This window comes from Dreissena polymorpha, chromosome 12 (assembly GCF_020536995.1).
Source record: "Dreissena polymorpha isolate Duluth1 chromosome 12, UMN_Dpol_1.0, whole genome shotgun sequence".
NCBI classification, from domain to species: domain Eukaryota; kingdom Metazoa; phylum Mollusca; class Bivalvia; order Myida; family Dreissenidae; genus Dreissena; species Dreissena polymorpha.
The window spans coordinates 49,234,338-49,260,604 of record NC_068366.1 but is presented as its reverse complement, the minus strand read 5'-3'; the positions used below and the strand labels follow the sequence as shown (position 1 = coordinate 49,260,604).

The following is a 26,267-nucleotide window of genomic DNA, read 5'->3' as shown; positions in this document are numbered from 1 at the left end:
GGTAGCCACATGGTTGTTGCTCATGACAAGCTATCTATAGGTGAACAGTTGTGCCAAGTTATTTCAATGCAAGGGGAACTTAATACTTAACAATTGTTTTGACAAACCTACAGATATGGGCTTGTCCACATGGAACAACAAAACAGTGACTTAAATTAACAGCCCCTTCTACCTGCTGTTATTAGAGGAATAATTTGGCTTGTACAGTTCTGAACAGGATTGACATATTGAATATTATTAATTATTACACTCACCAAATACAGAACTAGTATATATATTATTGACTGACTAAAGAATATTACTTATATATGAACTTATTACAATAACTGCAAGTAGAAAGTGATCATTACCTGATATTTGTGCCGTTATACATGAGGCACAAAGATTCTGCCTCTCTGGACATGCTGCTCCACATTTTCCACATTTCCCAGTCCAAAACCAAGCTTTATCAACTGGATGTCCACAGTTTTTACAAAATTTCTGATCAGATGATATTTCAGCATTGCATGGAATACCGTCATCATCTTTTCCAGGGCACAGTACCACCTTTGCTTTTACAACAAGTTTTGTCCCACATTCCTGGCAGAACTTCCCGTCCCCTTCTATCCCACATTTAGGGCACTTCATATTTTCTACCTGGTTTTGAAGGCTCACATTGTTATCTGTAATATACATTAACAAACATGTATAACATATCAATTACAACTGTCGTTCTATTTGTGGTAAATAACTCACTGCATACAGTGTTATCAGATGCCGCATGCAAGTTTGCACAACATATGTTATCACCTAAGATATTTTGTAATTTATATTCCACTCTTTAGTGGTATATAATTATTTAACATCAGAGTTTAAGAACTGCTTAAAAAAGTACAACAAATAAGTTGGCAACTATGTGCTCTCAAAAATTGTACTTGAAAAACAAACATTTATTAAGTACGTATGTTGTTTGGCGAAATTAAAGTTGCAATGGACAAGTAGATTGTAGCAAAAAACTTGTCTATAAACCAGAAGAAAGTTCCACATCGATAGTTTTAAACAAACATGAAATTGAAGTTATGATTGTTTTTTATTGCATTTAATTGCGTGTGGTTGTGTTTAGTGTCTTCTTTGTTTTGCAATTGTTGGTAACGATATTGAACAAAATTTGTTCACAGATTGGCAAAATAATAATGTAAAACAAGCGCAACACCTAGCAGGTGCAGACCGCTCATCTATTTTTCTTTTAAAAGGTGAATGGACCTAACTCAATACTTCAATCAAAAAGGAGGGAGGGGTGGAGTGGAGAGGGGTGGATAGTGTGTGTGTGTGGGGGAGGGTGGGGAGGGGGGGTCATTTATTACATTATCTTCCAAAAAATAAGAAAAAAAATGCACACACAAAAATTATGGGGGGGGGATTCTTTGGACGGTCTTTCAAAAATGAAATAATAAAAATAAATATTTGTGTTTTGTAAACCATGTTTAAAAAAAAAAATTGTGGGGGGGGGGCAGTGGGGGGGGGAGAGGGGGGTTATAGTGTGAGGGTTTGGTCATTTATTAGATGATCTTTCAAAAATAAAATAAAAAGGAAAACAAAATATTCTTTTTTTTTTGGGGGGGGGGGGGGGATTCTGGGGTGGGGCGTAGGGCATGGTTTGGGTGGAGTTTTTGTGGTATGTCAGGTAAGTGTTGTTTTGTCTGAGTATCAATCAAATCTGATCATAAATAAAGAAGTTATGGCAATTTTAAATTTTATCAAAATTTAATAATTTGACCTTGAGAGACTGAGTCAAGGTCATTCAAAGGTCAAGGTCAAATTCAACTTGCCAGGTACAGTACCCTCATGATAGTATGAAAGTATTTGAAGTTTGAAAGCAATAGCCTTGATACTTTAGAAGTAAAGTGGATCTAAACACAAAATTTAACCAAATATTAAAAGCTACTAAGTCAAAAAAGGGCCATAATTCTGTCAAAATGCCAATCAGAGTTATGCAACTTGTCCTGTACAGTCCCCTTATGATAGTTAGTGAGTGTTCCAAGTCTGAAAGCAATAGCAATGATACTTTAGGAGTAAAGTGGACCAAAACACAAAACTTAAAAAAAAAATCAATTTTCTAAGTATAATTCTGTCAAAATGCCAGTCAGAGTTACATAACTTTGAATGCACAGTCCCCTTATGATAGTTAGTAAGTGTTGCAAGTATGAAAGCAATAGCTTTCATACTTTAGGAATAAAGTGGACCTAAACACAAAACTCAAAGTGGACCTAAACACAAAACTTAAACCAAATTGTCAATTTTCTTAGTATAAAAAGGGCACATAATTCTGTCAAAATGCCAGCCAGAGTTAACTTACTTTGCCTGCCCAGTCCCCTCATGATAGTAAGTAAGTGTACCAAGTTTGAATGCAATAGCTTTGATACTTTATGAGAAAAGTTGACCTAAACACAAAACTTAACCGGACGCTGACGCTGATGCCAAGGTGATTACAATAGCTCTTCTTTTTTTTTTAAATAGATGAGCTAAAAAAGCTTCCCCAAGACAGCGTGCTTGACTAATCTTCCACTTTGATGAATGTATAATGTTGATGTACTTATATAGTCAGTTAGCTGGTTTAATTACAAAGACATACTTGAACTTGAATATCTAAATAACAAAATTAAAAAGGTATATGAAAACTTTAATTGGAAACTTTATAAATAACAACAAAAAACATATCCATGTTTTACAATTTCATTTAATTGTATTGCACAGTTACTTTAAAATGCCAAACTGGCCCCATACGCAATGCCAACTAGTCATCATGCAAATTTGCTAAATCTAACGCTTTTTTGAAGTTGGTCAATGCAAATACAGAAAGGAGCTGTCGCCTGCAAACTTGACAGGATTTTTACAACAACAAAAAGGGGCATTTTTCTGATAAATTGCAGTGAAGAGTTTTGAGATTTGAACACTTAAGATGATTTTTAATTTATTATTAAATATTTGTAGTCGCTACAAAGATAGGTACTTGTTAGACACAAATTCTATCCCTTGTATCTTCTTGCCCTGAAAACTTCACCTAACTTTCTTGGTAAAAAAGGGGGAAAAATCTTCACAAAGGCTGGTCACAGTTATAAGTCTTGCTCAGAAACTATTTATAACTACCCTAATAACATATCTGTGGAGTTTTGTTAAATCAAAGCGCTGAAGGCACTGAAGTTGTTCCCTATTGCATAATCTTAGACACAACTCATTTTTCAAAATTAAACCCAAGTTTAAAACTAGAAATGACGCGGCCGCGGCCGACGCATATCCCCACGCCGCATGTTTGACCCAGGGGTTTTACTATAGCCATATAAGGAAAACTGCCCTGCCCCCCCATAACTTTTGACCCAGGGGTCAGATCAAAATTCCAAATAGTGCACTGTAGCACATAATTATGCTCATAGCTACCATGTATGTAAGTTTCAAGCAGGGATCATATTTTCCCGCAACATCAATCGGTCCGGATATAAATGGGGAAAAGTATCCGAAAATGTATATCGGAAATCATGACAAATTACGTTAAAATATATACCATTGATTTTGCCATTCATGAAGGTGGTATAATACATGTACAAGTAAAATTTCCTTAGGCTTTTTTTTAACGGAACGAGTTTTCTCAACTGGTTTTATCATTTGGTATTTCATTGTTGTTTCGTGTGCTGTTTTATCAGATTTTGTTCATCGTTGTCAATATTATTAATCTGTGTAAGTCTATACCGATGTTTTTAATTGTTGTCGACTCGATAATAGCTTACAGACATGCACTGAACCAAACAAATGTCTGTGCGTAGGTTGGCTACTGACAACAACAACCAAGTATTTAATAAATAATTTGTTGTCAAATAACCCACGGCCGATAGTTTAGATGTGGAGGGATTTAATCACGAGAGCGAAGCATTTGAAACCACGCATCTAATTTTCCGGTCGTGAGTTATTCAACAACAAAGTATAAAGTACACGAATTATTTCGATTCTAACACGGTTTTACTAAAGATTTATTCAATGTATATTATTTTTCTTGTGTACTATTTTATGTTAAGTTCCGCACATAAAAATAACTTTCGGCTGTTCTGTCGATCAGATCCGCGACTTTCATTCATATCATATTACCGGATTATTACGCTGGTTGAAAATGTATCGGCATATTTTGTTAAGTTACAGCGCGTGCATTCAGACGCGTCTTTTCGGATGCGTCTTTAATCCGCTGTTCACAAGTTTTTTATTCTTGGTCTGACGCGCAATAAACCGGTCCTGACCGGTTTAGAGACTGCAGCGAATGGTTATCACACCTAATCGAGATAAGAATGTCATTAGGGTGTGTTAGCATGTGCACTGTGTAATCGATTTCATGACATGGGAATTTTAATAGCAAACAGAATCGGACCGACTGTTTGGGATTTTCAATCGGTCTTTCATGACACCGATCGGTCTAGGACCGACAAAACCGAAAAAAATATGATCCCTGGTTTCAAGGTTCTAGTGCTAATAGTGGTCAGGACGGACTGACAGACGGCGGAGATAACCACAAAATCCCCACCCTTCGAAAAGTGTTTTGAAAATTAACACAAGCCATTCAAATTTATAAAGAGTGTGTCTTAAAACAACGGCCTAGATGTGTGTTCACTTTTTATCATCCTATTTATATTATATAGAGATAACTATAGAGATAGACAAAATAACAACAACATGGTCCTATGTTTGACGTTCTGAAAGCATAGAAAGTATGATGAAAATGGTATAATGAGACCCAAATATTAAGAAAATTTGCAATCCCCATCATATTAAATGAATATTTTTCAAATTTCGAATACCTATCACACTAAGAATTTAATTTCATGATGGAAATTCCCTGTACACAACTTTTGAATTTTTACAGCATATGCCAATTCAAAATATAAAATAAGATAATTGATGAAAATAAATAAAAAACAAATCTGCGAGCAATACTTTTTACTCACGAATTAGGTAGTCATAAAGACAGCCCTTTTAACCCATACTTTGTTGTTTATGCATTATTTGTTACCCTAGCAGTTCACACGGTGTCAACCAGTCTCTGACCTTAACATGGGTATAGAACACTAATGCACTTTTTCAGCATAGCTGTTTTACCCAGCTTTTCGCCTTAAATGACCTTACATATAATGACGGCGCATCTTTCAGTCTGGTCAGGAGATACATAATGAGACCATAACACCTTGAGTGATTTTATAGCCAACAGCATTGCCTCTGACCAGACTGCCCAAATGCACAACTCTTTCTCGGCGCGGATGCGCCAGATGCGGCAGTTATCAGGTTTATCATGGCTAAGAAAACTGGCTTGAAATGCTTGGTATTAACCTTAGTTGTTGGCAAGCGAACAACTAAAAATCTGTAATATATCTTAAAATATTAAAAATGTTGCATGATACAGTTAACCTAAATTTCTAAGAACAAAAAGGGGCATATTTCTACTAAATTGCAGCTCAGAGTTATAGAACTTGGTCAGTGATCTTATGCAATATTTTACCCCAAGCACATGTATTAAGTTTCAATTGTACAATAACAGTGATATATATGCAGTTGTTACATGCAAGCCTTAACAAATGCCAAAAAATGGGTGATGAGTATAGCTAGTGTTAATTTAAAATATCACATATCGTTATTATAAATAGAAACAAAATCACGTCGCGAGCGGGCCGTTATTTGTATCAGAAAAGAATGGAATCGTGTGGCTTATACAAAATGGCGTCCACATTCAGTCTTAGCTGATCAATAAAATTAAGCCACAACTCAACGAAAGAATTGAATATAATTATAATGACACGTAGCACACAATTTGGATTATACAAATACTGTATCGATTGAAACTGAAACTCATCTGTACATTAGATTGATTCCTCTATTTGTGTTTTAACAAGATTTGTCAAACACTGTGAAACAGCAAAATTTATAGAGAAGACACACATACCTCGATGACAACTTAAATCCGGTTCTTATAATAATACAATACCAAAGATTTGTAATTCCATTTTCTGTTATATTCCATCCGTTTATCTACATTGATTTTAAATCACACTTTTTTAAATGATTGCATCAAATGCTTAACACTGTCATCAAAAATACTATTTACGAAATAGAAAGTTGAAGCGCTTATAATGATTTTATTTCTATCGAAGCTCCCAATTATGCATGACAAACACAAAACCCGGAAATTTTGTATACCTTTTGGAATCGTTCGATGCTTAAAAAATATTTAACCGTTAAATAAAAACCCTCCACGTCCGAATTGTTGTCAAAAAATCCAGAGAGTCTAGGTAGTTTCATCATTGAAATGACGTCACATGAGGTACGTCATAAATTGCGTAATCAATAGAATGAAAACAAGGGACAAAATTGTCACAAAACCAGGTTTTCATATTGAAAAAAATCTGATAAAGGGAGAAAACTCAAACTGAACTTTTGAAATGAACAAACAAAATTAACCCCCTTTGTAAGTTTGTTTTTTAAAAAAATCTATTTTTAGTCGTGGCGACCTTGACATTGGAGATATTGACGTGATTCTTTCGTGCGACACACCGTCCCATGATGGTGAACAAATGTGCCAAATGATTTTAAAATCTCACGATGAATGACATAGTTATGGGCAGGACAAGCTCATTTATGGCCATTTTTGACCTTTGAACTCAAAGTGTGACCTTGACCTTGGAGATATTGACGTAATTATTTCGCGCGACACACCGTCCAATGATGGTGAACAAATGATTTTAAAATCTGACAATGAACGACATAGTTATGGCCCGGACAAGCTTGTTCCGCCCGCCCGCCAGCCCGCCAGCCAGCCAGCCCGCCAGCCAGCCCGCCCGCATTCGCCAATCTAATAACCAGTTTTTTCCTTCGGAAAACCTGGTTAATAAAAGTATGGAAGGCTGGTTCAATTTAAATTTTAGTGAAGGACCAAACAAGTATGGTAAAATTATGTGATATAAACGATAACACACGGCAGAGCTGGGCTGGACGTTAAAAATCGACCCTAGCCGCATAATGGCCCTCGGGCCGTTATGTTGGCAGCGGGCCGATTATAGACATCCGGCCCAGCTCTGCCGTGTGTTATTGTCTAAAAAATATAAGCATACATTGCATTTAAATGCATTAAAAATATCACTCATTATTATTAAGGAATTAACTTTGTTTTGTTTAAGGATTATAAAGAGTCTAAAAAGATAAAAATTATAAAGAATTTGTATTATTAGGTTCATTAGTTATAAAGTTTAATGAATGACTAAAGCAGTGGTTGCGCATTAGATTTTGCTCTCAATCAGAGTCCCAAGTTTTAATCCTTTTTAAAACTTGTTATCTTTAACTATTTTTTATATAATTCAACATGTTTTGTTAGTATATACATTTTATGAACATAAGACTAGTGTTTAAAGGGGACTTTTCATGTTTTGGTAAATTGACAAAATTAAAAAAAACTTGTTTCAGATTCGCACATTTTAGTTGTCGTTATGATATTTGTGAGGAAACAGTAATACTGAACATTTACCATGCTCTTAAATATCCATTTTATGCATATTTTGACGATTTAAACATGAATATTATAAAGCATTGCAACACGAAACAATTGAATAATTTGGAGAGTTTTGTTGTTACCGGCGACGACCGGGGTTAAACCAGGGCGTTGCTGTAGCTCTGCCGGGGTCTGATGCCAGTAAAGTCCAGGTGAGTGCTGGTTGTGTTACAGTATACCGGTGTAGCGGTCCATTTTTTCCCCTGGCCAGTTTTTCCACGGGGAAAAATTGGCCTAGGCCATTTTTTCACCGGGAAAATATAGGCCTAGGCCAATTTTTCCCCCGGCGAAAAAGTGGCCAGGGGAGAAAAAATGGCTTGTTACACCGGGGCTCTGCCGGGACGCTGCTGGCTTTCACCGGGCTCAACCTGGGCATTACCGGCCACAACCGGGGCTCTGCCGGGGCTTCACCAGGATAAACCGTAGCTAGTCTGGGGTTGACCATGACTCTGCCTGGTTGTTGACTGGCTTCAACCAGGGCGGCACCGTGAAATAATGTGACCGCGTTAATAAATTGCTACCCATCATCCCAGTTCTCGCCGGTCGACCTGCGTTAGCAAACCGTGATGGACCGGGGCTCTACCGGCAATAGTGAGACTTGGGCTTAATGTTTTTTTTTTTTTAATAAAAACAAATATATGTAAAAAAATATGCATTTGAATAAATGTTTAATTACTTAAAATTTACAACTTCAAGGAAGTAAAAGATACTGAACATTACTGTTTAAATCACAATTTTTTTAAGTTATTACATTTGTACAGGTAAAACAAAAATCAAAATTTTACAAGTACCATCGTAAGTTACCATCAAAGAAAAACAATTAAATTATAGGTTTTATTTACTAATGTCTTATAATAATTGAAATGCAGCCTGTTGAAGTTAATAGTCCATTTTAGCCTCTATTACAGTAATTAATTCAGCAGCAATGAGGCTTATCAGTAAATACATACATTTCAGGTCAAGGGTAAAATATATCCATTTAATTCAGTTTAATACATTAAAATAACAACATTTACATTTAAGTTTTTTTTTGGGGGGGGTTTTCCCCATCAAACTGCCAAATGTGAGTTGTTTCTGATTAATGATGATGGGCATGGTGTAATGAGGTGTTTCGGCAAATGATGCTATGACACATGTACAACACAACATGCAGTCTTTCCGAAAGTTGCCCACATTTTACAGGGCATTCGGTCTGGTAGAAATTCGGCCGCATTTCCCCCCCCCCCCCCCCCCCCCTGAAAAATATACTTTTTTCCCCTTTTTGGGGGAAAAATTCCTATAAAAAAAAACACAATTTTTTATATTTTTTTTTTATAGATAGATGTGTCTCATGATTATTATATCTCAATTCTATTTTAATTTAATCTTGTCAAACATACTAAATTATGAAAAAAAAGCATTGAATATAGTGCAAACATGTACAAATGTTATAATTAGAGTAAGTAAAAAATCCCCCCCCCCCAAAAGGGAAACGCCGCAAAAATTCCCCCTGCTATGGGTAGCGACCCGCTTCCCCTAAAATGGATTGAGGGCCCTGCAGATACTGTCAGTATGAACATTTATTTCCAGTTTATATACATAGAGACAATAGCTTCAGCAAAGATAACAAGGGCTGTTTGTAAAACATGCATGCCCCCCTATATGGGCTATAAGTTGTAGTAGCAGCCATTGAGTGAATACGTTTTTTGTCACTGTGAATGGTGGTGGTGGTGGTGGTGGTGGTGGTGGTGGTGGTGGTGGTGGTGGTGGTGGTGGTGGTGGTGGCAGAAGAAATAGTAGTAGTAGTAGTAGTAGTCGTAGTAGTAGTAGTAGTAATAGAGTAGGAGTAGTAGTAGGTGGTGGTGGTGGTAGCAGAAAAAATAGTAGTAGTAGTAGTAGTAGTAGTAGTAGTAGTAGTAGTAGAAGTAGTAGTAGTAGTAGTAGTAGTAGTAGTAGTAGTAGTAGTAGTAGTAGTAGTAGTAGTAGTAGAGCAGTAGTATAAGTAGTAGTAGTAGTAGTAGTAGTAGTAGTAGTAGCAGTAGTAGTAGTAGTAGTAGTAGTAGTATGCATTACAAAAATGCAGTTAGCCTTACATTTGGTAAAATTTAAATATATTACAAGGGAGGCAAATCTGTAACAATAAATTTAAACTTATTGCATTTGTTTCCCCTGTAGTGTATTACCTCCCCTGTCCTGCTTATATTTATATTAATCAACAAAATTAAACATTAACACAATATTTAATATACAAAATATACAAAAAATCTCATATTCTGATTTTACTGATCCACTGTATTTTACTAAAAGGATGATGTTTCATTGGACTGATAATTATAGATTTAGGATTACAGACCAGTTGCTTCAGTAATATTGTTCAGAGTGTGCCCTGTTGGCCGCGTATGCATTCTTGAATTATCATTCAAAAAACCATTTTACTATTTCGAGTCACTGTGACCTTGACCTTTGACCTAGTGACCTCAAAATCAATAGGGGTCATCTGCGAGTCATGATCAATGTACCTATGAAGTTTCATGATCCTAGGCGTATGCGTTCTTGAGTTATCATCCGAAAACCATTTTACTATTTCGGGTCACCGTGACCTTGACCTTTGACCTAGTGACCTCAAAATCAATAGGGGTCATCTGCGAGTCATGATCAATCTACCCATGAAGTTTCATGATCCTAGGCGTATACGTTCTTGAGTTATCATCCGGAAACCATTTTACTATTTCGGGTCACCGTGACCTTGACCTTTGACCTAGTCACCTCAAAATCAATAGGGGTCATCTGCAAGTCATGATCAATGTTCCTATGAAGTTTCATGATCCTAGGCGTATGAGTTCTTGAGTTATCATTCAAAAACCATTTTACTATTTCTGGTCACCGTGACCTTGACCTTTGACCTAGTGACCTCAAAATCAATAGGGGTCATCTGCTAGTCATGATCAATGTACCTATGAAGTTTTATGATCCTAGGCACAAGCGTTCTTGAGTTATCGTCTGACAACCACCTGGCGGACGGACCGACCGACAGACCGACCGACATGAGCAAAGCAATATACCCCCTCTTCTTCGAAGGGGGGCATAATAAAATCTATAGTTTTAACCTATTACCCCAGAAACACTAATCTGCACTAGATGCAATTAGAATAACAATTGCGAGAAAAGAAGAATTTAATTTTGAAAAAGAAATATATTAGTGAATAGGTTATGGCACATAAGATACCAAAGATGTTCAACTTTCTGAAGAAAGCACCAAAATCGGTATGAAGCCTATTAATATACCCTTAATAAAATCAGATGTGAGGACACGCTCTATCTGTCCGGGAACATACTTTTAAACCAATTTCAAAAAGAGGGGTAAAAACGGCTTTTCTGAGATAGAGATTTTCCTGAAATTGATATATGTCACAATTATTGTGTGAAAATGATTTAAATGTTAAAATAATGCAATATTATGAATGAGAGGTGCATGATCTGTTGAAATTGTATGGGTATTTATTGATGCATTACATGATAATCCTCCAAATTCGTACTTGAAAGGGAAGATTATAAGTACATTACCTTTAGTACATATACACACTTGTATAACATTAGAAGTAAATATATTTAATACCCTTTTCATATAGTATTAACCTTTATTTCAAATCTATAGGTAAATCATTATATTAAACCATATTTTGTCGGGCTAATAGGTATCAAAGAGATAATATTAATTATCTAAAGCACATTTTAATAAAGAGCATCGTGCTTGTATTTGAATGATGGATTAAAATATAAAGAACATAACAGAACATGTACATAGTTTATTATTGAATTAAACAACATATTAATTAATGTTAATTAAACTATGTAATGGAAAGTATATATATATATATATATATATATATGCGAAGAGTATGTAATGATCTCAGAACATAATTATAATTATGTTATATACAATTATAATAAAGATATCAAATTATTCAGAAGTAAACAATTATATATTCCTTACGTTTTCAATGTACATCAATTAATGTTCATATAAACAAGTTGAGATAGCATAAAAAGTATGCCACATAAATTTTATGGAATTCTTGTCAATTTATAATAATAGAATGATAAGCTGCTATATACATGTATATTAAGTATTGTCATGATTGTAACCCAAACTTTTCTAGCAAAGAAATTTCATGGAAAAAAACATTAATTTTTAAACCAAATACCAACTTCACCTCTGTAAATCACATAACAAATGTTCACATAATATACATAACTATGTTACTAATCAGTAAGTTAAAAAAAACAACAGTTTTTTTAACAATTAACTTTTCAGCAATTATCCACATGAGTATCCAGCATGATATTTGGTAGTGGAGTGTTGAACTGGACTTAAATTATATAATTAAATGAATTAATTAGACCTAGTCTCCTGTGGTTGATATATATTCAATACCAAAAAACTATGAGGTTGTATTGTCATTTAAGAAAGACATTGGTGATGCCTTACTTTGTGCAAGTAGTATAAATCACGACAATGAAGCTGTCACCTTATTACGAGCTGCCAGTATTGTACAAAAAGACCTGTTTAGCAAAAAGTATGAATTCAAAGGCTCTTTGATTGATGCCCAGTATCAAGATCTGCCCAAATCTTTAAATATGCTAGTTGAAATGATACTGTCTGGGACAGAAATTTGTCACGAGACTGGACCAGAATATAACCTTAAAGATATTGCTTCTTCAATGACACAGCTCCTGGTTTTAAATGCTGTAAAACGTGTGAAGAAAGATTGAAAACATGTTCGTACGCTGCATCCTTTAGATAGAGAGACAATGTTGCCCTTATATATGGGCCTTACAGTACACAATAAAACCAGACGTAAAGATCTTGTAGACGTATTGTACGAAAAAGGACTTTCCGCTGGTAGAGCTGACAGCATACAGAATGGTGCTAGTACTTCACGTGGTCAGTGGGCCCACCAATTGATGGTAGCTGCTCTTTATATATTGAAGTGTACAGCTTATAAAGAGTATACCCAAAGAGTCACAGATAGTGCTGAAAAGTTAGATTATCAGCAGTGGTCAGATATGATGGATAATATCCATCCTCAATTTGCGTACTGGAATAAAACAATGGAGCTTGAAATACTGTTTTTACAGTTTATGAAATCTCAAAGGGAGGCTAATTACGAGATGGATGTAGAATGCCTGGGTAAGATGGTGCCATGGATGTTTGCAATAGACCATGTTCATTATGCTCGTTGGCTGACTGTCCGTTCACAAGATTTAATTTTACTTAAAAAAAGAAGAATCGATATCAACAAAGAGTTCACAAAAGGACACTTTGTAACAAATAAAACTAAACACAGATTTTTAGCACTTGCTCACGACCAAATTCATGAGCAGCAGAATGCTGTTGTAAAGGGTGACGGCCGATTCGTTGGTCTAACCGAATCTCCAGATGCACTTCGAAGATGGATGGTGTCTGCACCAGAAACATCGCGCATTCTTATGGAAGCGAGTGATAATACAGACAATTCAGATGATACGAAACACCATGAGGAGAAGCAAACTAAACAAAAAAAGTTTCAGACTCAGGTACGCCAGCTAGTCGAAACAATAGATGATATGGGAAATCCCTTTGAAGAAGACACATCAGACCTTTATACACTTGACACAAAAGTTGTCATGTCTCCTGAGGTAATCATGTCAGTCAAGACAGCAGAATCAATTGGAAAAGCTCAGTACGAATCTGTGATTTTTGAACGTCTAAGCAACAATATAAAAGGTTTTTACGAGACAATAAAGTAAAATTCACTTCCCCTTTTTCGAACTGGGTCCAGAAAGAAAGAGGCAAAGGCATCAAAAGTTAAGAGTGTCAAAAGTGACATTAAATTATTTTCTAGAATGTATATTTCATGTCAGGTGAGAGACGGTGATTTAGACACCTTTTTTGAACACAAAAACCATGCATGGCCCCCATCTATAGCAGAAAAAAACAAGATGAGACTAGGTATTAAAGCAGACCTACTGAAGTGTCTAGAAAAAGAAGAAGAATCGACAGAGATGAGTCCTCTTGTAGAGGTTAGCATACAAGATGGTGCTGCCATTTTTCAGTCCCTGGATCCCAACAGGTCAGACAAGAGAGTTCTAACGTTCAGTGATTATGCATTGAAGCTTGTATTACCTTATGTTCTAACGTTCAGTGATTATGCATTGAAGCTTGTATTACCTTATGTATCTAAGCGGGTCGATGTAGTATGGGATACGTACAACCCCAACAGCCTCAAAGTACATACTGGACACAGTCGCGGGACAGGCGATAAAATCAGAGTAAACGGATCGACTCAAATTCCTGCTAACTGGAAATCATTCTTAAGGGTTGATGAAAACAAAACAACACTTTACGAGTTTCTGGCAACACAAATTAGTCTTTTGAAAACACCACCAGGGAAGGTGGTTCTGACCACTTTTAGAGAGAATGTTTTAGTTGCTAACACCAGCACTGAGCAAGTGGAACCAGATATCAGCAATATACAGCCTTGCAACCATGAGGAAGCTGATTCTCGTATGATTTTGCATGCTGTGGATGCGTATAAACAAAGCTACAAGCGAGTAATACTTCATGCAACTGACACAAATGTCTTAGTGCTAACGATTTGCACCATCAGTCAGTTTGAAAATTGTGAACTGTGGCTAGCATTTGGACACAACAAACATTTCAGGTACATACAAGCTCATTTGATAGCCACTCGTCTTGGCAAAGATGTTTCGTTTGGCCTTTTATTTCTTTTATTTCTTCATGCATTGTCAAGATGCGATACTGTCTCTGCATTTGCAGGCATTGGCACAAAGACAGCACTCACGCTTTTCATTACGCTCCCTCATCTTTTTCCAGTTTTTAAACGGTTGTAAAGTCCCTTGATTTCAGTGACAGATGAGGATTTCAAAGTTGTGGAACGATACATTATCTTATTGTAAAGCAAAACCTCATCCCATGCATCTGTAAATGAAGCTAGGAAGCATCTCTTTTCTCAAGGAAATAGAAAGATTGAAAACATTCCACCTACCAGATGCGCACTTGTCCAGCATGTTAATAGGTCTGTGTATCAAGCAGGTCACGTTTGGGGTCAAGCCATGATTGCGAATCCTGAGTTGCCTAATCTTAGTGACTGGGGATGGATCAAGAACAATGACACTTGGGTCCCATTTTGGAGTTCCCTTCCGGGAGCTGCTAAGAGTTGTAGAGAGCTTATCAAATGCAACTGTAAAAACACCTGCTCTGGTAGATGTAAATGAAATGCATCAGAGGCAAATTAACTGTATACACAGTTGTGCCATTGTGAAGGTCTTTGTGTAAGAGAATAAGATACTTGCATAATACAAGTATATACCAAAAGTATTAGATACATTTAAGTATGCACTCTATTATAAATAGGTTTATATGATATGAATACATGACATCACTACGATTTACTGCCGTATAGAACTAATGGAATTATCTATAATACATTTCATGACATGTTTAGATAATACTGGTATACATAAAAAACCAAGAACTGGGCCTCATTCTGAGTTTTAATCTACTGATCATTTTAGTTGTGTATAATTATGCATTAACCAAACATGAACAAACTATTGAATTATCATTGTTTAGGAGACAATTACTTCTAACAAATATTACAAGAACCAAACCGAATTAAGATAACATATTCAACACTGCAGTTGTTTAGACTTGATCAAGTTCATTTGTTAGTTAGTTTGCTTGTAATTGAAATATAATTATTACATTTTATATCATGCATTTGATATGAACTGAAGTTTATGAATAGTTAGGAAAAAAAATAAATATGGTACTGTTTTGCTTAATCATGTTCTCATTTTACTCATACTCAGTATTGAAGCTGATACTCAGTATTGAAGTTGATATACACTAAACAATACTTAGTAAGTTCCCATGTAGGGCCTCATATATGGCTTTAACCTTAATAATTAAATATGGAATACTTGTTATGAGATATAAATAATGCAAAAATGATAAATTATTTTAAGATTTTTTATTGGTCCAGTGATTCAACATTATTTGTATTATTTGCATTACCGGAGAGGTATTACTTAAGTGTTCCCATTAGGGGCCTCATTACTTTTGGGGCAGGAATTGTTTAGTTTTGGATTTAAAAAGTTGTAGGACATTTATTAAGATCAATTTAGTTATATATTATATGTAAGATCAATAAGTGGTCATTTTTAAGCATTAAATGTTTTGAAACCATTATTTTGAGATTTTTCCCCTTTTGGGGCCTCATATTTGTAATTTTACTGTGTTCTTAGTATAAAAATGTTTGATATATTAAATATTGATACATTTTTAGATAAAGAAACAATATTTAATGAAAAAAATATGTATTGTTTTTGTTTCCTATCCTGTTGCTCAAAAATAAAAAATGAAAAATGGGCCCCCTTTTGGAACCTTATTTTAGGGCATATAGAGTTTTCCAATCGCGTGTCCTTACATCTTACTGAATTCAGCATACCTTAAAATGGTTGCATACAAAGTTTCATGCTTTCTTCACAAAGTTGAACATCTTTTTCCTATAACCTATAGACTATATCCACTGTTGTTACATTTGCAAAGAGTCCTTGAAAAGAGGTCAAAACAAGGTGGGGCCTCCGTTTTCCCGCTTTGGCGACCAAAAATAACAAATGTAAGAACCAGATATGCTGATTTTCTTATCGGACCAATGAACGCGCAATTCATTGCCTCACTACAAGCATAATGATCTTGCGAGGCTATGAGAGTACACAACTGTATGAATATTCATAAGTTCGCTGCGCTATTTTAAGATCAATGTTTTTCCAATATTTTTTGTCAAAGCAAAAATGTTTGGTTAGGAGTATATGTCAACTGTTTTTAACGTGTAATTGGGTGAAATATTAACCTCTATGCGGATCAAATATTTACCAGACATTCTGTTCGGCAAAGACAGAAAATCTGTTGGACCGGCGAGCATTTTACCAGACATGTCCGACAACGTTTCGGAAAGACTGAACATGGCAATATATAAGAATTGAACATATTTATAACACGGTCCATTCTAATAACGTAGGTTTGTAGCTTATATTGAAGTGACCAGTGATTTCAATTTAAGCAGAATCCTGCATTTTGATGCAAGCAAGCAGGCCTTTTCCGCTCCATTTTGGGAAAATGCCACACTGGAATTTTGGGAATTTTGCGTCGTGAAAAACCTCATTTTGGGATAACAATTAATCGCAAAACTAGCTCAATTGGGAAAAATAATCGCATGTAAATACTGTTTCTTATATTTCAAAGAAGCCTTTTACTGGTAAATAATGACTATTTTGATAACATATAATTAAAATTTTACAATATATTATGAACATGTGTGATAAGTGCAGGTTTTTTTATCTGATTTTGGGGAAAGGGCCTGGCCTTTTTTGAGGAGAAAAAAATCGCGCGAAACGCCGGATTTTGGGGAAAATAAGGAAAGTCTTAAATAATCAATTTAACATATTTTACTGTTTTTAAAACAAATTCAAGGCAACAGATAATTTAATTATGCAATATTTTCTATTTTCTACACTGGATCAGGTTAACTAATATATTTAAAGGTTAAAAAAAAAATTTTTTTTTTTTTTTGGAATTTGTTTTTTTTTCAATTGGGAAAAAAACAACCAGATTTGCATTGGGAATGGGACCCGTGGCATAGGGCGGAAAAGGCCTGGCAAGTTGCATTTTTCTCATTTTTGACTCCTGCTAAAAATTAGCTATCATTTGGAGACACATTTGTTTTCCACAATCCAACTTGAAAAAAGGACCAGAAATGATCATTTATGGAAATAATAAAGCTTTTGTGAACATGTTTTATTCATTATTATGATAAATAAGCTATTACAAAACCTTAAACATGAATTTAGGAACAATTCAAGTTACTTCAGAATTTTGAGCATTATCATTTTTATTTTGACCCCTCATTATTTTGAGAACTTGAGTCATTTTGACTCCTGGTTTTCAAAATCTACTGAAATCCCAATTTGGAGTTACAGTGTATGTTTATTGTATCATGAACACAGATTAATACTGGATATTTAAGTAAGGACTGGTGTAATATTTGTTTTTGTTGTTAATAATTAAACAAATAATAAACATACATGCCAAACTTTTTTAGGTCCAAAGCGGGACATTACATAAAAAATTGTCGGGACATTTGACCAAAAAGCGGGACACCTAAAACGATCTATCATTTCACCTTTACTGAAGTCAGTATAGTACTAACAAATACTCTTGATACTTTTATTCAAGACATAAAACATCTGATATAAAGCATGGAATCTAAAACATAACAATAGCAGTTTTATAAAATAATACAATAGCAAACAACGAGGATAATATTCATCTTTTTAGAGTACAAAATCTAGAACATTACGACAACAATACTCATTATATTAATTTCAATGGCAAACAATAACGCAGGGGAGGCTATCCAGTACACTGAAAGTACGGGTTACAGTAAACTATCTACCGAACAGTTACACCAGTTACACACGGAATGCGCGGCCGTACACATTTCCGAGGTAGGTTTTTGGTGGAAGCAAACCGTCTTTGTGTTCATTTTAACTCTCAACAACGGTTCAACCGTTTTTACACCAACAAAAGGACAAAAGAAGTCTATGGATTTTTTTCTTTTTCATAAAAAAAGAGGTCTATGGATGCTTTACACGAATTATTTTTCTCTAATGTTAATAATCATATTTTGTTTTCTTCTTATATACACAGATTAAACTGAATTGTGAATTGCCAGGCGCTGTATTGGGGTAGTGTCAAACTGTCATGAATACCAACACGTTGTTTTTATTACAATAACACAAGACAAGATGGGTACCACTTTTACTGTTTGTTGCGATGTTTTTTTAAGCATGTATCCATGCGCAGTTTGTTACTTGTCAATTGTCGCGGCTTAATTGGAGTAGGGTCAAACTGTTATGCATAGCACCTCGTTGTTTTTAGCTTAATTGGAGTAGGGTCAAACTGTCATGCATAGCACCTCGTTTTTTTTATAACAATTACACCCAATTACACTAGACAGGATGGGTATCACTTATTGGACTGTTTTTTGCGATTTTGGTATATTGCACATTCGGATTATCCCGCTATTTATGAACTAAACATTGAATGTAAAAGACTCATTAATGACGTAGAGTTAATTTTACAAAACAATTGTTTTGTAAACCGTTTCAAACAAATACAAAAATAAACACATTTTCAACATTTATTTCATTATAATACAACTATCCATAGCAATAAGCGACCACTATCTTGAAGACCACCATGGCGTGAATGCCTGATGAAATCAATAATTAGCCGATAAATCGTTGATAAGGTGTCATAAACAACACTGGTACACACGATAAGTAGAATCGGATTGTTAATTGGGGGCAATTAAGGGATTATCGGGGGTAAGTGTTAGCGAAACAGAGCTTGAATAGCGAATTTTATTGGGAACCTATAGACCTTACATCGTTTTTTACGAATGTCGGGACAAATCGTCTCATATCGGGACGGCGGGACAAAGGGCTCAAAAGCGGGACTGTCCCGCCGAGATCGGGACGTATGGCATGTATGATAATAAATGCATTGTATAGGATTGAAGACGATGATTTAAGAATTGTTACAAAATGACATATATTTTACAAGTGGCAAAAAAAAAAAGATGTGTTTGTGAAACACTATGTCCCCATATATTTGACCTTTGGCCTTGAAGGATGACCTTGACCTTTCACCACTCAAAATGTGCAGCTCCATGAGATACACATGCATGCCAAATATCAAGTTGCTATCATCAATATTGCAAAAGTGTACATAAATGAGCAATTTTGACCCATATATTTGACCTTTTACCTTGAAGGATGACCTTGACCTTCCACCACTCAAAATGTGCAGCTTCATGAGATACACATGCATGCCAAATATGAAGTTGCTTTCTTCAATATTGCAAAAGTTATAGCAAATTTGTATACGATACCAATGAGACAGTGGACCCATTTCAATACAAGAATTTTGATAAACAAGACTAATTATGATTTCAATACCCAGGTGTTTTTCAAAAATGTCTGGTTTCTACTCCCTCTCCCTAGAGAGACAGTAATCAGCGTCAGGGCCCTCAATCTATCAAATCTGCCGCCGAATTTCGGCGGCAGTCCCCCACCTAAAAAGTATATTTTTTTCCCCTTTTGGGGGGAAAAATTCCCCCTAAAAAAAAAAAATTTTTTTTTTTTTTTTTTAATAGAAAGATGTGTCTCATGATTATTATATCTCAATTCTATTTCAATTTAATCTTTTCAAACATACTAAATTATGAAAAATGCAATGAATATAGTGCAAACATGTACAAATGAAATAATGAGAGAGTAAGTAAAAAAATCCCCCAAAAAGGGAAACACCGCGAAAATTCCCCCACTTTTGCTGTATAAAAAGAATCAATTTTACTTTGGGAAGTAATTTGTTTTGGCTTCGAAGAAGCCATGCTGACCTCTTCATGTAGTGCTGCAACAATACGCCAAAAACCGTATTGCAATATATTGTCAGTTCAAAAACCCGTATTGCAATATATCGCAATATATTGCTAACTTGTACCAAAATTATAACTTGCCAATTACCCAATAATCCCAAAAAATCCAATTTTAAAGCAAATTCTGGTAAATATTTACTATAAATGTGCTCAAGAATAATAAGAACCACAAACATTTGCAAATTTTCTTAAGTATCAAATACATTTTTGCAATTGTTACTATTTAAAGATGTGATGAAATAACGTCCAACCGGGGCGTTTTTCCCACTGAACACGCGTAATTCAGCTGACGTGATGTTCCCGTTTTTATACAACACAAAATACACCCATACTTTCCATGCGACGTTCTACATGTCTGTATAATTTTCGCGGCGCTTTTTATTGAGACAAAGGATAAAGCACTTTTTATTTGACGCTATAATTTTTTATTGTCGCGTTAGCATTCAAATTTGGAAGCGTGTTTCCGAAATTCGGATTACAAATAATGCTCAAATCAGAATCGAACGAAACATTTACAGCTGTGCGCAATTAATTCAACGATAATCTGTTCAAAAGCATCGAATGAATGCTCCCATGTAACAACGCTACTCCGTATAATACACTTTAGAATGCTTTTTTTACGTAAAAAATTATTTACACTGCTTTGTTTTGTTTACCTTTTTATCATTATTTCGGATAGCTTTTCTGGACGAAATGTGAATGAATTTTTGTAAAATTTTCGTACCGGTATGATGAAAATCATATCGCAATACAATATGCGGATTGCGTATTGCGATATATACCGATATACCGGTATATTGTTGCAGCCCTATCTTCATGTAAATAAACACATAAGCGCTTGACTGTCTGTTAAATAAAGCAAGACTAAATTTACCATGCATCTAGATGATACAGAGTATATATACCGACTGGCTAACTATTTCTACAATCCTGCGCACAAATTTTAATAGCTCTAATTTTTACGATAACCAGTCTCATATTTCGACGAAAGACAATCAGCTGTTTATATTTTTCGTTAACGTTGTACGCTGAGAATTTACATCATTTGCGTAAGTCCAGATTGGTTTGCTTAAATATACGCATGGAAATGATAAATTGAGCGTATCTTGATATTTCCAATGCGTATATTACGCTGATACGCAGCTTATCTAGAACGCTGAGTAATGTTCCAAGTTACACATATTTACAGGTTAACTTATGTGATTGCAGATACTGTTTACAGCTTGGCAAAATTTACTCTCTGATACCCATTTATATACAAGAAGGAAATTTATCATACCCATTTTGATACTGATACTTTCAAATCTATATGCATTTATATACAAGCAAATTTTTGATTGCAATACCCATATCTATACTTGCTCAAAACCATACCCATTTCTATAATTTTAGTAGAAAGACACACCCCATATTTTTGGCACACCCCTATATACCGTATATAGGAAGTTAACCCCCCCCCCCCCCCCCCCTCCCGGGGCTCAGTGCCAGCGGATTATAGTAGATTGTAACCTTCAATGTTGCCTACTTTCATTTTCCCGTCAGACAAACAATAAATGAATAAATTTAAATACAGAATTTACTCGATTTTGCGTGTGATGTTGAGAAATTATTAATGAGACAAAAACCATTAAAACACAAATGATGGTGGAAAGAATGATTTAATCTAATTTGTCGTAATAAAACTTATTGATAAATCTATAAAATGAACGAAATCGAAAGTTGAACTTGAAATAAATTTTTATATATCAAATCAGCAAACAATTTCGATGTTAACAAACTCAAAATAAGTTTTTACTACAAGTTTAAATAGCAATAATTACGATCAGTATAACCTCAGTATCAACTGACATACCATTTAATAAAAGAAATTAAATAATATATCGTCGACAACTTCGTGATTTTTTTTCCAATTTACACTTTGCAACATCCGGAGGGTTACTTTCCACCAACGTACGTGTAGTGACAGGTTAACTTGCGTTACGATTTAACAAGAAATATTTTTAAAAAAGATATACGGCGTTGATTGTGGTTGCAGTTAATGAAAGGTAAAGACTTCAATGAATGAGATCAAAGATAGCGAATGTCTTTTTCTGTGCAGTTCTTAGCTGCAGCAAACGCAGTACGGGATGATACGCGGAGTTTTCGCGGCTTATTTTACATTATTACATATTGCTGGTCATAAACGTATAGATACAAAACAGAAAACCAAAAGAAGAATGGAAGTGAAATTAAAACATATGAGTCAACCGGCCACACGCGAAGTATCCGTATATATTTTAAATATTTATACGCGCGTTCTTCGAACAAACCTGTTTTAGTGGTTTGTCTGGCGTTGCTATTTGATTGACCTTATCGCGATGACGTCACAAAAGGGGCAGTCCCTTAGCGACGGCGAAAACAATTCCCTAGATACGGTCGATTTACTACGCTGTTTGAGCACCTCTGCTAATATTTCGTCAATTGCATTCCTATTGGGAAGTCGATAGGTAATTCAAAGACATATTGCATAATAGTGTATTATAGGTCTTTGGGTAATTAAATGTCCTGTAATTGGTGCTTAAAATGTCTTTTGACTATTATGAAGGGTAAGATTGCACTTCGAAAGCCCGATATGATCAGAAAATAAAACTAATTGGACTTAATGAATGTCCGTACAAATTGCAAGCTAGATGTTGGAAAATGACCCGACCAAGTAGCCGATGATCGAGTACAGCAACATTCATGAATAACTTTCTCACTGAGACACCGGGTAAATTCGTTTATTCTGTAATAATGGGAGTATCCTTGAAGATGTTGATGTAATGAGTATTGTCGTTCTTTTCAGGGTTTATTCATCTTCGAACATTATAATTATATTTCTACTATGTCAATTTATCATGCTAATGTGAAGCTGTAAAATACGTAGGGACATCTGGTACATGACTTACTGAAAGCCTTAGTTGTGTTCATTGTAATGAGTACGAGTGACAAATATTAAAATTAACACACAAATATCTTTATAAATATTTGTTTTTCAAACATTATTTACCCCCGTTGCTGTCAAACGTAATTTCTTTTTTATGATGTCGATCGTTTATTGTCGTAACATTAAATCTTAATACGGAATGACGTCTTTTTAATTAACTGATACACTCTAAATACGTTACTTGTTGTTTTTTTTACGTAAATTTTATAATTATTAAATACTTTAATAAATTAATCGGGCTAGTATCTTTACGGAGTAAATTTCTGATAATCTAAATTGGACATGACTTTATATTTGACCATATGTCACATATCTAATTTAAGCAACTGTTAAGTATATCGGCGTTAATTATTCATCCAAGTGACTGCTTAATACTACCAGAAAGAGGAGACATGGTGGCATCTATCGTGTTAAATGACACTGTCTGGACCACCCAGTGTGGTTTATGACACCTTTTTGTTAGTTAAGTCTGGACAATATTTGATCAAAACGAGATAATCGGATTATGCAAAACAAAGGGGCAATTAAACACCAGAATACAAAAGCTTACACGATTTTAAGACTGATGCAAACAATCAAATGAAAAATATTGCATTTAATTTAATTAAATGTTTATTTAAGGTGTCATCGTGTTTTATAAAGCAACTGTATGTCCAATTATTTCGGCATTAAAAATTTGGCTTAAATGACTGCTCAGTATGACAAGAAATGACATAGAGGTATCATAAATTGTGTTTAATGACCACATGTGGTTTATGCAGAGCCCCAAGTATAGGTCCCCAGCTGGCTTTATAACACCGTGTTTTCTTTGTCTGGACAGTATCCGATCATAACGAGTTAATCGGTTTGTAAAGAAGAAAGGGGCATTCAAATACCTAACATGCGGAAACAAAAAGTGTCGAAATTGGTGGGAATTAAATAAAAACAATAACATTTATCATGAGAATTTATTTAATACGTAACAAGGTAATAAGGTAACATATATAGAGGTTCAAATCAGGTATATGGTAATATTAATTAAATCTGGTCCATTCTGTTTTCAGACTCAGTTAACCAACATTCCACTGATTTAAACAGTCAATTATAAAGATCTTTTTAAGTAAATTATTTTTTATCGATCCACCATGCTCGTAAATTTGATAAATACTTAGTATTTAATTACATTTTGATAGTAACTGGGATGTTTAAATTGATGCGATGTTTTGTTGGAAACCAACTAGTTTACTTAAAAACTTTCCAACATTTAATTATGACATCGAAAACACTACTATAATCCCAGTCAACATAATTAATATAATTATGAGCATGAGTGTAAGCAACAATCACGATCGTACTAAATTGTGCATGGAGATCCAATAACTTAATAATAACTCCAATGAAATATATCAGTATACATAACCATTGCTAACAAAAAAGTTAACATTACCGTTAAACATCTCCCCACATTGTATAATTGAACGTTAGATAGTAATCACATTTTCCGAAAATAACCTAATCGAAAAGTTATACGTAACCGTATGCATTTTTTGAAAATGGTGCAATGTCGTTAACAAAATGTTCGTGTTACATGAGTCGGACAGACGGGTTTAAGCGCCCTAAAGCAGGGGCGTAGCTAGCATTTTTTTAGCTGTAGGCCCGGTTATGATTCATAAAAACGGGGGGGGGGGGGGGTCCGGGGGTCCTCCCCCTGAAATTTTTTAAATCCTATAACGCTGTAGTGAGATTTAAAGCATATCTAGACAAATAATCAGATAAGAAAGTATAAGGCCTGTTTTTCTTTGATATTTTACAGTTTTATCTCAATGTCAGAGAACTAATTTTTTTTGTTCGGCATCAAAGGACCGAACCGGCCCGGATCGGGATACGGGGACAAGTGCTCCATTTTAAATTTGAAAGCGGTCATAAACATCATTCGGAATGTTTCTTAAAAATCCAACGATAATCGATTACAACTTACTGTAGTGTAGTAGTATTACATGTAGATCTATGTAAAATTGTAACAGCAAGTGACGTGAAAAGAAGCGAGCTAGAATCTATGCACATAGAAAGAAGTAGAGTTGATAATTGGAAGATATGTCCTTTGAACACGACCATTGTCTGATTATGTCAGTATGAAATTTTGATTTCAAGCGCCTCATCCCCCTCAGGGTCAACATTTTAATGCGTTTTTGAAGTTGAAGCATTTTTATTTGTTTCATGTTTCAAAACATATTGTAGGCCCGGGCCAGCTGTGCCTAATAGCAGCTACGCCCCTGTAAAGAAAAGCTATGTAACGAATGCCAACACAAAAGTTAACCTTATCGTTAAACATCTTCTCGCATTGTGTCGTATTCGTGAAAGAACTATTACAGGTAGATAATTTATCACATTTTCCGAAAATTACCTGATCGAAAAGTTATAAGTAACCATTAACATTTGTTGAAAATAGCGAAATGTCGTTTACAAATTTTTGTGTTACATGAGTCTGACAGACCGATCAAGGCGACCTAACGAAAAGCTACGCGAATGTTAACAAAAATAAGATAACTAGTACGTTAAGCATCTTCCCAATTGATGTTGTATACGAGAACGAACTATTACTGGTAGATAGCGTATCACATTTTCCGAAAATGTCCTTAACGTAAAATTATAAGTTACCGTGTACATTTGTTTAAAATAGCGCAATGTCGTTTACATAATTTTATAAGTTTCGTGTAACATTAGTCGGACAGACGGGTTTATGTCGTATATGTGAACGAACTTCAGGTAGATAGCGTATTTCATTTCGTGAAAATTACATACGAGTAAAGTTGGTTAAGAACCAGCATACATCATGTTCGTTTTATGTTAGTCGGACAGACGGTGTAACTCGACATTACGCAAAGCTTTGCGTCGAGCTTTGTCTTAAAAAAAACGTACGTCGTCCTTGTGGCATAGTGCACTCTGGATTGCGTCCAAACCCATCGCAAAAAAAGAATTCAAGTTTTCATTTGGCCTTTGTCTTGTTTTATTTCAGTGTTTGTTTCACCCTTTTTAACAGTATTTCAATAATAAAACCGCGATCAGTTAACCAACTCACATTTTTCTTGGGTTAGTAGTTTTACCAATACTGAATGTACATACATAGGCCAGCAACTGCCAAATGCCTTACTTGAATCATAGGTAGGGAGAGAATGTCAGCAGAAAGGTGTTAATGACTAAGACAAACACAAGTCGTGTTTAGGGG

The 26,267-nt window shown here is 35.0% G+C and overlaps 1 protein-coding gene across 1 annotated transcript; it reads right to left on the bottom strand.

Moving 5' to 3' along the window:
* Window positions 1-168: 168 nt before the first annotated feature.
* Window positions 169-24,596, bottom strand: LOC127852582 (uncharacterized). The gene is made up of 3 exons (XM_052386533.1): window positions 24,489-24,596; window positions 351-662; window positions 169-209 (listed from the first exon to the last, which is right to left on the bottom strand). The coding sequence occupies exons 1-3, from the start codon at window positions 24,496-24,498 to the stop codon at window positions 169-171; spliced, it is 363 nt and encodes a 120-aa protein (XP_052242493.1). The 5' UTR covers window positions 24,499-24,596.
* Window positions 24,597-26,267: the final 1,671 nt, after the last annotated feature.

What these genes read in the sequence shown, in the direction of transcription:
- LOC127852582 (XM_052386533.1), bottom strand. An exon ending in TATAACGGCACAAATATCAG is followed by an intron (nt 210 to 350) that starts GTAATGATCACT and finishes AATCCTGTTCAG; the next exon opens with AACTGTACAAGCCAAATTAT.